Source organism: Carcharhinus amblyrhynchos, chromosome 17 (genome assembly GCF_965287045.1).
Source record: "Carcharhinus amblyrhynchos chromosome 17, sCarAmb.v2.hapA, whole genome shotgun sequence".
Lineage (NCBI taxonomy): Eukaryota > Metazoa > Chordata > Chondrichthyes > Carcharhiniformes > Carcharhinidae > Carcharhinus > Carcharhinus amblyrhynchos.
In genome coordinates this window covers 49,515,562-49,528,555 of record NC_137340.1, presented here as the reverse complement: position 1 = coordinate 49,528,555, position 12,994 = coordinate 49,515,562, and the positions used below count along the sequence as shown (strand labels likewise).

Genomic DNA, 12,994 nt, shown 5'->3' with positions numbered 1-12,994 from the left:
GGTCCTCTAAATCCACAGCGCCGTTAGGGAGGGAGATCCAGGACTTTGACCTAGCGATAGTGAAGGAACGGCCGATATTTTGCCATGTTGGGATGGTGACGAGTTAGAACATAGAACATAGAACATTACAGCGCAGAACAGGCCCTTCGGCCCACGATGTTGCGCCGACCAGTTACAAAAACAATGACCCACTAGCCTATACCAATCCCTTTTCGTCCATAAACCTATCCAGAGATCTCTTAAACGCCCCCAAACTAGACGCATTTACAACTGCAGCAGGCAGGGCATTCCAATCCCTCACCACCCGCTGGGTAAAGAACCTACCCCTGACATCCGTCCTGTAGCTACCCCCCCTTAATTTAAAGCCATGCCCCCTCGTGCTAGCTTTCTCCATCCGAGGAAAAAGGCTATCACTATCCACCCTATCTAAACCTCTAATCATCTTATATGTTTCAATAAGATCCCCTCTTAGCCGCCTTCTTTCCAACGAAAACAACCCTAAATCCCTCAGTCTCTCCTCATAGGACCTCCCCACCATACCAGGCAACATCCTAGTAAACCTCCTCTGCACCCTCTCCAACGCCTCCACATCCTTCTTGTAATGCGGGGACCAGAACTGCACACAGTACTCCAAGTGCGGCCGCACTAGAGTAGTGTACAGTTGCAACATTACACTGCGACTCCTAAATTCAATCCCCCTACCAATAAACGCCAAGACACCGTACGCCTTCTTAACAACCTTATCTACTTGATTCCCAACTTTCAGGGATCTATGTACACACACACCTAGATCCCTCTGTTCATCCACACTATTCAAAGTCCTCCCGTTAGCCCTATACTCGACACATCTGTTGCTCCTACCAAAGTGAATTACCTCACACTTCTCCGCATTAAATTCCATCCGCCACCTCTCGGCCCAGCTCTGCAACCTATCTAAGTCTCCCTGCAGACTATGACACCCTTCCTCACAATCTACCACACCTCCAACTTTGGTGTCATCAGCAAATTTACTAATCCACCCAACTATACCCTCATCCAGATCATTAATAAAAATTACAAACAACAGTGGCCCCAAAACAGATCCCTGAGGCACACCACTCGTAACTGTACTCCATGATGAATATTTACCATCCACCACCACCCTCTGTCTCCTATCTGATAGCCAATTCCTGATCCAACTTCCTAGATTACCCACAATCCCATACATCTGAGTTGGAGGGGGAACTTGCAGGTGGTGGCGTTCCTGTCTATCTGTTGCCGTTGTCCTTCTAGGTGGCAGAGGTCGGGGGTTTGCAAGGTGCTGTCTGAGGAGCCTCGGCGAGTTGCTGCAGTGCGGTCTCCATTGTGGAGGGAGTACATGCTGAGGGTGTGAAGATCTTGCGGCGCAGTGGGTGAGCATCCCTGCCTCTGAGCCAGAAGTCTGTGTGTTCGAGTTCCAACGCAGGACATGCTGGCCAAGGAAGGTGTGTTCATAACACGGCCAAACAGGCTGAGTGTCAACCTATAAATCCTTCCAAATATGTCAGTGGCTGGCAGTAAGAATGGGAGAGACTCCTGGTTGACCATGCTTGAGGTGGAGTGGCGCCCCTCAAACTATAAGTCTCTGGCAACAGAATAGGAAGAATCATAGAATCATCTGGGTAATCCAGGAGGCTGGAGTTGAGTCATGCCGTGAGGAACTTTTTGTAGCACTCCATTGTGATGGATGTCAGAGCCACTGGATACCAATCATTAAGGAACACTGCCTGACTTTCTTTGATACCAGGATGTTGTTCGTCTTCTTGAAGCAGATAGTTGCAAAGAGAGGTTGAAGGAGTCTGCGAATCCCCCCACCTCCACATCCCCAATTCTGACCTTACGATGGAAGGAAGAAATGGGGATGTTCAACACTGATTACATTTAAATTCCACCAACTGCCATGGTGGGGTTTGAACCCATGACCCTACAGCATTAACGGGGGCTTCTGGGTGACTAATCCAGTGACGTTACTCCTACGTCCAGCCTCATTAACATGTTAAAAATGATAGTCCACCTCCTGCGGGCTGGTTAGTTTTTGGTCATTGGCCCATCTCAGTAAAACTGAGGAGTTGGTGAATTGGAGCAAGTTTCCTGACCTTGTTTTGCCCTTTAACCTCCCCCCCCCCCACCACGCCCAAGGTCAGTCACGTAGTTACCTGTGATCCTTAGGATCAAACTGTACAGCCTCCGTAAAGAGCTCAACGGCCTTGGAATAGTTGCCTTGTTTAACCAGGTCAATCCCTTGCTCTGTAGAACACAATGGGACAGTGTGTGAAGTCAGGGTTTATAACAGTAACCTGATGTCCGCTGCCTCAATAGCAGCAGGGCCACAGTCTATGAAGCCTGCAAACATCAATCCCTTCCCTCCACTGCAACCTTCAAGAAGCTGTGACTCAATGTGCACACTCAGCCCTGTCTGTAACCCGAGGACAAGGAGTTCAGCCGATTGCCTCTGGTTTGTTTGGCGATCATAGAATCCCTGCAGTGTAGAAGGAGGCCACTTGGCCCATCACATCTGCACCCACCACAATCCCACCCAGGCCCTATTCCTGCAAACTGGCATATTTACCCTGCTAATCCCCCAGCACCAGGGGCAATTTAGCACGGCCAATCAACCTAACCAGCACATCTTTCGGACTGTGGGAGAAAACTGGAGTATCTGGGGAGAACGTGCAGACTCCACACAGATAGTGACCTGAGGTTGGAATTGAACCCGGGTCCCTGGCGCTGTGAGCAGCAGTGCTACCCACTGTGCCACCTCAATGCAAGAAGTACCTTGTTCTCGTGATCAGGAGTTAGGCTTTGGACTATGCTGTTTGATAGGGTGCTGGATACAGTGCAAACTTTCCAAAGGGAATTGGATAAATAGTTAAAGGAGAAAAATAACTGCTGGCTAATAAGGAAAGAGGAATCTGATTTTGTTGGATTTCTCTTTGAATGAGTCCTGAATTGAACACACTGTGAGGTAGCAGTGCTAACCACTGTGCCATGAAAAGCAGGGCATTCTCCCCAGTGTCCTGTCCAACATTTGTCTCCCAAACAAAACAGCAAAAGAGCACTAATTATTGGTCCTTTATCTCACTGCTGCTTGTACCTGCCACATTTCCTACAGCGATTACACTATAAAAGTCCTGCAGTGGGTGCAAAGTTCCTTTGGAACATCCTGAGATTTGACACGGACACACATTAGGAGATGCTGGCTGGAATTTTACTGGCACGCCTGCCAGGAATCGTGGCGGGCGCGACTCACAGAACGGAATTCTCTGTTGGCCTCGGGCGGGATTTTACGAGCCTTGCCCGAACGAGGTGGTAAAATACCGGGCATTAAGTCAGAGAAGCTAAACTTTGGTCATAGAGACGGGTCAAATTTAAGGAGTGTCTGAATGGAGGACGGAGAAGCAGAGAGGTTTAGGGCCAGAATTCCAGAGATTAGGGCCTCAGCAACTGAAACTGGAGTGAGAACAATCAGGGGTGCTCGAGTGGTCAGAACTGGAGGGACGCAGTGTTGGAGGAGCTGACAGAGATTGTTAGGGAAGAAAGGCGGAGAGAATTCTGAAAAGAAAGGTGAAAATGTTGAAATCGTAAGCACAAGTCAGTGAACACAGAGATGGTGGGCGAATGGGTCTCGGTGTGAGTTGGGACATGAACAGTAGAGTTTGGATGGGTTTGAGCGGGCTGAGGTGAAAATGGGGGAGAACGTTAGAAAGTCCAGAGGTAACAAAGACAGTGGTGAGGGTTTCAGCAGGAGAACAGCAGAAGCGGGACATGGAGATGAGACAACCTTCCTCGGACATGGGGGGGGTGGCAATCAGTGGGCTTAATGATTTTATTTCAGTTTATTTATTTATGAATGTCACAAGGAGGCTTACATTAACACTGCAATGAAGTTACTGAGAAAATCTCCCAGTCTCCACACGCCTGTTTACACAGAAGGAGGATTTAGCAATGGCCAATGCACCTAACCCAGCACGTCTCTTGGACTGTGGGGGGGAAACCCACGCAGACATGGGGAGAACGTGCAAACTCCACACAGACAGTGACCCAAGCCAGGAATCGAACCCGGGTCCCCAGCGCCGTGAGGTAGCAGTGCTAACCACTGTGCTACCCGTGACGATGGATTGGACACGGAATCTGAAGCTCAGCCTGGGGTTACGTGGCGCAAAAAGGCTACAACAGATCTGGTTTGGAGTTAAACAACAACCAGAGAGTACTGTTAAAAATCCATAAAAGAAACTGTATTTTCCACAAGGGTTGAAAGAAAAAAAAAAGTGGCAAACACAAGATTACTAAAGCACTGTAAACATTTCAGTTCAGTGACCTACCAGCCAGCTGCCGGCCTTTCAATATTAATGGATCCAAATCAGTGAGCTGCAAAGTAAATTAAAAATCCAGCAATCAAAAAACTGCAGCAAAAAACATTCTTTACCCAAAAGAAGCAAAATTAACTCCGACGAGGTCAGCTAAAAGCCGGCAGAGGGTTAAGGTGGCAAATTGCATTTCATTCACAAAGAAAACCCCCTCCAGTCATCAGCTTCCCGTCGTAAGAGCTGCACGAGTGAACACCGTGGTCTATTCCACTCAGGTGGGGGCTGCATTACAGCCTAGACAAACTGTATCCCTTATCTCAGTGACCGTGGATACCCTCTTCCTGCTGAGGGAAATCCCGGGACTGGTACCAACTGGGGATTTTTTTTTTTAAGCAAGCAAAGTCTAACGGACTATCCATACAGTGTGGAAAGAGGCCATTCGGCCCATCAAATCCATACCAACCACAATCCCACCCAGGCCCTATTCCCGTAACCCCACACATTTACCCTGCTAATCCCCCTAAAAACTTAGGGAGAATTTAACATGGCCAATCAACCTAACCCGCACATCTTTGGGAGCGTGGGAGGAAACAGGAGCACCCGGAGGAAACCCACGCAGACACGGGGAGAACGTGCAAACTCCACATAGACAGTGACCCAAGGCTGGAATTGAATCCAGGTTCCTGGCACAATGCCACAGTGCTGCCCTAGGTATCAGCGACAGGAGTTCGTAGAATTTGAACAATGTAATATTTTGTTTGGTATTTTAACAAAGAACATAGAACACTACAGCACAAACAGGCCCTTCGGCCCACGAGTTGTGCCGATCACATCAACACCTACCAATCCATAGACCTATCTATAACCCCCAATCCCATTAAATCCCATATACTCATCCAGAAGTCTTTTAAAAGACCCCAGCGAGTTCGCCTCCACCACCACTGACGGCAGCCGATTCCATTCACTCACCACCCTCTGAGTGAAAAACTTACCCCTAACATCATTTTGATTTGATTTGATTTATTATTGCGACGTGTATTAGTATAGAGCAAAAAGTATTGGTTCTTGCTCGCTATACAGACAAAGCATACCGTTCATGGAGAAGGAAAGGAGAGAGTGCAGACGTAGTGTTACAGTCATAGCTAGGGCGTAGAGAAAGATCAACTGAACATGAAGTAGGTCCATTCAAACGTCTGATGGCAGCAGGGAAGAAGCTGCTGGGGATTGTGAACACTGGCATCTCTGCATCATGGTTAATGTGAATAGCAGACACTATCATTTTGATTGTTAATGTGTGCTTACTTTGGCCACAGGGATCGTACATGGCACAGTGTTTCGTAGCTAGTGTAACCAGTTTTATCTGCAAATAAATTATCCAAATTGTTCTCAAGGTCAGTGAGCAATAGCCCATTGTCCCAATTTTCTCTCAGTTGGCAGCTGTTTACTTTAACATTATCTGACTGTCTAAGTCTTTAAAAAAAAACAGAAATAATGGTCTCTGTCCATTTATTATATTGTATAAAACAGGCAAGTCAAAGTGCCTGTTGAATAAAGTGTGATAGGCCACTCTGAATACTAAAACATGATAAGATACAATCCTTCAAGTTTTTAGGTGTTCAGATCAACAATAACCTGCCCTGGTCTCCCCATGCCGACACTATGGTTAAGAAAGCCTCTACTCTCTCAGAAGACTAAGGAAATTTGACATGTCTGCTACAACTCTCACCAGTTTTTACAAATGCACCATAGAAAGCATTCTTTCTGGTTGTATCACAGCTTGGTATGGGCTCCTGCTCTGCCTAAGACCGCAAGAAACTACAAAAGGTCGTGAATGTAGCCCAATCCATCACGCAAACCAGCCTCCCATCCACTGGCTCCATCTACACTTCCTGCTGCTTCAGAAAAGCAGCCAGCATAATAAGGACCCCCACCCCACCTCGGACATTCTCTCTTCCACCTTCTTCTGTCAGGAAAAAGATACAAAAGTCTGAGGTCAGGTACTAACCGACTCAAGAACAGCTTCTCCACTGCTGTTGTCAGACTTTTGAATGGACCTACCTTGCATTAAGTTGATCTTTCTCTACAGCCGAGCTATGACTGTAACACTACATTCTGCACTCTCTCGTTTCCTTCTCTATGAATGATATGCTTTGTCTGTGTAATGCGCAAGAAATAATACTTTTCACTGTATGTTAGTACATGTGACAATAATAAATCAAATCAAATCAAATTAACTGCTAAACCTAGCACTATGAACAAATCTTTCCTTTTAGCTGATAAATTTAAAAGTGGAGTTGAAGTGACTTTTACAAACTCAGAACGGTTTTATAAGTAAATAAGGGAAGAATGTTAAATTTTAGTTGATACAAAGGGAAAATAATAGGAAAACATGATGAAAAAATATATTTTGGGGGGGATAAGTTGAATTCAAAGAGGAATGGGATGAGATCAGAGATGGAAGGGAAAATAGAAATATTTAAGGAAAAATGTTGAGCTGAGCTGAGCTGTGGGTACACACAGTAAGAAGTCTCACAACACCAGGTTAAAGTCCAACAGGTTTATTTGGTAGCACAAGCTTTCAGAGTGTCACTCCTTCTTCGGGTGAGCGAAGAGTTGTGTTCACAAACAGGGCATATACAGATACAAGCTCAATTACAAGATAATGGTCTCTACAGGTAATCAAGTCTTTACAGAGACAATGTGAGTGGTGAGAGGGTTAAGGGAGTGTTGCTAAGAAGATGTTTACTTTATGTATTCTGACCAAATGGAATTTTATGGGGAGTTTGTGCAAGAATGTTTTAACTGTGTAACTGTAATCTTGTGTGCTTAAGCTTTTCTTTCTTATTGGCAATAATTCTTTTAATTTTTCTAATCCCAAGAGTGATCGTGGAATTCTATGTTTCTGGAATTAGATAGTTTCTCCTCACTTTCTGAATACAAAATGGATAAGTCAAGTTTCCCTCAGATTTGACTTGCTCAGTCAATAACATCTGCTGTGGTTATGGCAGTACAATCTCACATCCAACTATCTCACAGACACACTTACAGACAAGATCAGACACACACACACACACACACACACACACACACAGACAAAGTCAGACATGCATGCAGACAGACATACACACGCATGGACAGACACACACAGGCACAGACAGTAAAGTTTAAGGTTTATTTATTAGTCACAAGTAGCTTACATCAACAATGCAATGAATTTAGCACGGCCAATCCACCTAAGCAGCATGCCTTTGGACTGTGGGAGGAAACCGGAGCACCCAAAGGAAACCCACACAGACATGGGGAGAATGTGCAAACTCTACACAGACAGTGACCCAAGCCGGGAACCGAACCCGGGTTCCTGGCGCTGTGAGGCAGCAGTGCTAATCACTGTGCTACTGTGCGGCCCTGCATGCACTCACCTCATGGCTTTTAGCCTCATTCTCTTTGTTTTCCTTTGACTTCTTGTCATGTTTGGTTTTGCTCTTGGGTCTAATGTGACTGGCAGCATTGGCAACAAAAGCGCTGCTTACGTCCCATTCAGGCTCCTGGAAGAGAATCAAACGATAGAAACTTAACCAGAATTACACCATCCCAGCCCTTTTGGAGTTCCTTCCGGGTATTAACTCAACGTATACATGAGGAAGAAAAAGAAACAGAAACTTCAAGGCTGAACATACATCCTTTCATGTCATGGACACAGCAGATTGAAGACATGAGAAGCCATGAGGCTAGTTTCCTTAATCTTTCCCCATTACAATCTTCACACTGAGTTACATAGGGTCTATCTGGTTGTATCATAGCTTGGTATGGCTCCTGCTCTGTTCAAGACAGCAAGAAGCTACAAAAGGTGGTGAATGTAGCCCAATCCATCACTCAAACCAGCCTCCCACCCATTGACTCTGTCTACACTTCCAGCTGCCTCGGCAAAACAGCCAACATAATTAAGGAACCCCACACACTCCAGGCACACTCTCTTCCGTCGCTAAAAAGATACAAGAGAACACATATCAACCAACTCAAAAACAGCTTCTTCCCTGCTGCCATCAGACTTTTGAATGGACCTGGATAAAAGCAAATTACTGCGGATGCTGGAATCTGAAACCAAAAGAGAAGATGCTGGAAGATGAGGATTGGCTGTGCTAAATCCTCTCTCAGTGTACCCGAACAGGTGCTGGAGGGTGGCAACTAGGGCATTTTCACAGTAACTTCATTGCGGTGTTGATGTAAGCCTACCTGTGACACTAATTTAAAAAAAAAATCCACGGCTTTGTTTCTGGAGTAGTTGCAGCTTTAAATGTTGTTGCCCCTTTAAGGCAATAATTATATTTCATTCAAGCTGTCTGCAGTGGTTTCTGACTTTCACATTTTTACAATTTTGGCAAACACTCTGGTGATCAGCTGGCTAATTTTTCTTTAAACATTTTAGAACTTCAGAATAGCAGTATCTCTTTCCTGGGCGATTCTTTTTTTCACCTCTACAGGTTATTTTTGAATGTCCCATATTTTGGTGGATTTGCATTTTAAGAATAAAGTTACAATCGTGCAGCACTTTTCTCCTCTTGACAAGAAGCCAGGGGCCGAACTGAAAAGGGGAAAAGCAAATTACTGCAGATGCTGAAATCTGGAACCAAAAGGGAAAACGCTGGAAAATCTCAGCAGGTCTGGCAGCATCTGTAAGGAGAGAAAAAAGAGCTGATGTTTCGAGAACAGATTACCCTTTGTCAAAGCTTCTCTCCTTACAGATGCTGCCTGAGCTGCTGAGATTTTCCAGCATTTTCTCTTTTAGTAACTGAGAAGGGTTGCTTTTCTCTACAACTCTTTGAACGTTCTCCTTTCTTCACTGTGCTCTGCAGGGCTCTCTCTTTAATTCAGTGCACTATGGCCACTGTTGTTGCAATCTGTTCGGCCCCCGGAGCTGTTGCCCACAATCCAATGCAAGCTGTACTCGTTGTTGTAATTTTGCTCACCTGACCTGTGATCTGACCAGGTTCCTTCATTCTGCCTCACTCAAGGTTTTGCAATGGACTCTGGGGGATTCCTCAACTTCCAAGTTGGTAGTGAGGATTCTTCAACTTTTCTTTCAATTTTTCTTCTTAGCAGCCTGTCTCTCTCTGGTCAGGCTTCAGCTGCTTTCAGTTTTACATTACTTGGGATCCTGGTTCTGGGTTCATTGTTTAAATGCTCTCTATATAGCACTAATCCCCATGTGGCATCTTAGGTTTGTCTGGAGTTTCTTCAACGAGACTTGTATTTTTAAACATGAACCATTTATTAGTAATCCTTAGCACAGATCCCAGTTACCGCCACGTACAGCGCTACTGCCTTTCTAGTTTTTATTATTCATTCGTGGAACATGGGCATCACTGATGGGGCAGAGTTTATTTATTGCCCATCTCTTGTTGCCCTTGGAGGCAGTTGAGAGTTTGATTTCTTGTTTGATTTGATTTATTATTGTCACATGTATTAGAATATAGTGAAAAATATTGTTTCCTGCTCGCTACACAGACAAAGCATACTGTTCATAAAGAAGGAAAGGCGAGAGTGCAGAACATAGTGTTACAGTTATAGTTAGAGCGTAGAGAAAGATCAACTTAAGGGGTAGGTCGATTCAAAAGTCTGAAGGCAGCAGGGAAGAAGTTGTTCTTAAGTTGTTTGGTATGTGACCTCAGACTTTTGTACCTTTTTCCCAATGGAAAAAGGTGGAACAGAGAATGTCCAGGGTGCGTAGGGTCCTTGGTTATGCTGGCTGCTTTTCCGAGGCAGCGGGAAGTGTAGACAGAGCCAATAGTCGGGAGGCTGGTTTGTGTGATGGACTGGGCTTCATTCATGACCTTTTGTAGTTCCTTGTAGTCTTGGGCAGAGCAGGAACCCATACCGAGCTGTGATACAACCAGAAAGTGAGTCAACTACATTGCTGTGTCTCTGGAGTCACATGTAGGCCAGACCAGGTAAGGTGGGCAGATTTCCTTCCCTAAAGGACATTAGTGAACCAAATGGGTTTTTCTGACAACAATTGTACGGTCATCGGCAAATTCTTAATTCCAGATATTTTGTATTGAATTCAAATTCCACCATCTGCCTTGGTGAGATTTGAACCCGGGTTCCCAGGACATTCGCTGACTTTCTGGATTAATAGTCTAGTGATAACACCACTGCCAACGCCTCCCCAAGTCTATTACCATGTGACTCCATGCATCATACCATGGATGGTGCTTTCCTCCAGTCCCACATTACACTTACTCTGACCAGCGCCTCTCCATTACAATGCATATAACTGGTCGCTGCACTAAATTTACACAGAAGATTTTCTCATCATCTCTGCCTACTGTAACATCAGAGGTTAGACAAAAGCTGTGTCTACAAGCGGACAAGATGTTTTCAGTGAAGTTCCAACAGTAGAACAGGAAACATTTGGAGTAAATTCTCGTGCTTATCCACATGGACAATCTTAACCGAGGTTTAAACCGCAGCGGCAGTGACCCCTTGTGGAGGTTTCTGGTCTGACATCTCCACACACCACTGTTACATGATTTCTTTCACCAATAAATACTTCCCCATCTATCCAAATGGAACATACTGGGAATAACTGTCATTGTGTGGGAATGTGGTTTAAAAAAAAAATTCACGAATTTCATGCAGCTAACACCCACCATCCACCAGTTCAACCACCCTCTTGAAGAGTCTAGTAAGTTCCTCTGGTGTTAAACCAATGCCTTCTCAATAGATTCTGACTCTGTCTGATCAGGTCTCATCTCCTCAGATACAGAACTCCCTACAATTCAAATCATTTATAATCTGTCCATTCAAAATAAACAGGGGCCAGATTTGCTATTTTCCAATCTAAGTGGCAGCCATGAGATCAGGGGCTGCATTAGTGAGTGACTCTGAATCAGCCAACAGTGAATTCAACCTCCACTCCAGAGACTTAAGTTCAAAATCTAGGCTGGCACCCCAGTGCAGTACTGAGGATGTGCTGCACTGTTGGAGTTGCTGCCATTTTGATGAGATGTTAAACTGAGGGCAAACTTGGCCTCCCAGTTGGACATAAAAGATCACATGACACTATCTCAAAGAAGTAGAGCAGAGTTATTCCCTGTCTCCTGGTCAATTATTTATCCGTCAACCAATATTACTAAGAACAAATGACCTGGTGTACCTTTAAGAATTTTTCAGCAGCTTTGAGTTATTCAATGGCTTAAATGGGGTTTCGTTTATTTTTACCCTTGGCCTCAGTACTTGCTGGGATTTATTTTTATGACCCTGCATTGTTAGGAGGAAGATCGATTGACAGGTCAAAGTCAGGTGGTTCCTCCCAAGAAAGAATCCAAGGACTTACATTCAGTTTTGATTTGAGAGTCAGAAACTGTCCTGGTTGTCAAATGGCAGACAGGTTTTTTTCTCTCTCTCCCTGGCATTGTAGATTCTGCTGGCTAGCTGGAAGCAGGCCTTCCTGGAGTGAAAATTCTGTGGTTGGTGGTTTGCTTATTTGTACCAGAGCCTCTCTCTCTCTCTCCCTCCTCCCCCCCCAACCCCCAGTGTTCTGACTTCTGGTTTGTTTGCTTGTGTGTGTGCATGTCTGTGTGTGTGTCAAGAGGGCTGCATCACCCAACCGAGGGACTAAATTCCAGCATCATGTCAGCATTCGCATTTTCGTGCTAAACCTGTGGCAAGGGTTTTGTATCAGGAAGTTTGTTTGATTGGAACATTTAGTATATTTATTAAGGGTTATACAACATCACAGTTATTTTTATCTTTCTTATTTGTAATTAAGGAAAGCTATTGCTTTATGTTAACAGTATTCTTAATTAAACTTTGTTTGATAAAAGCTCCCTAGTGGGTCACTTGAATCATACCTGAAGTGAAACATCTCATGCTCATCCTAGCTAAATTCAAAGAACTTATGATTCAGGTGGAATTCATAAAACACTTTGAAGTTTCTGACCGGGATCATGGCACCTGGCCATTGACACATTGCTGTTTGTAGGAACTTTCTATGCACAAATTGGCTGCCATCTTTCCCACATTACAACAGTGACTACAATTCAAACCACTTGATTAGCTGTACAATGCTTCGAGTTGGCTGGAAGGACACTAAACTTGTGCAAGCCCCGTGCAATTCTAATGAATTTTGAAAGATATCACTGAGGGGGATTCCCAATGCCTTATTTTCCAAAACTTTGATGAAACATTAACTCTGCATTTTTCTCTTCCTCTCGCCACAGATGCTGCCTGGCCAGCAGAGTGTTTTCCAGTCTTTATTGTTGGCTTTGATGAGTCTCAATGTCTTGAAGCAATGGACAGGAATAAGTGTCAACTGTGACTGTGCAGTCTGACCTAGCTGGGTGTCGCTCTGGAACCTACCAGCAGGAGGCAATGGAACTCGTACAATAATTTCAAACTATTATAAAGTAAAGTTCTAAATAGCCGGTGTACCTCTGGAGAATTCTGTGCATCGAATCGGACTTTATCAGAACATTACATGAACTAATGTGAAAAAAACCCTTCCAGATCAGAAAAGGTAGACATCCACAAAATGGCTTTTGACTTTGGAGGGCACGGTGGCACAGTGGTTAGCACTGCCACCACATAGCTCCAAGGATTCGGATTCAATTCTGGCCTTTATTCACTGTCTGTGTGGAGTTTGTACATTCTCCCTGTGTCTGCGTGAG

The 12,994-nt window shown here is 44.7% G+C and overlaps 1 protein-coding gene across 1 annotated transcript in view; it reads right to left on the bottom strand.

Annotated features, from left to right (window-relative positions):
* Positions 1 to 12,994, bottom strand: part of LOC145354586 (uncharacterized) — a 155,608-nt gene that overhangs the window by 74,825 nt on the left and 67,789 nt on the right. The window contains exons 7-9 of the mRNA XM_080206050.1: positions 7,745 to 7,870; positions 4,341 to 4,386; positions 2,175 to 2,265 (exon numbers count right to left, since the gene is read on the bottom strand). Of these exons, the coding sequence (XP_080062176.1) occupies positions 2,175 to 2,265; positions 4,341 to 4,386; positions 7,745 to 7,870 (263 nt within the window). The remainder of the gene's footprint in view (positions 1 to 2,174; positions 2,266 to 4,340; positions 4,387 to 7,744; positions 7,871 to 12,994) is intronic.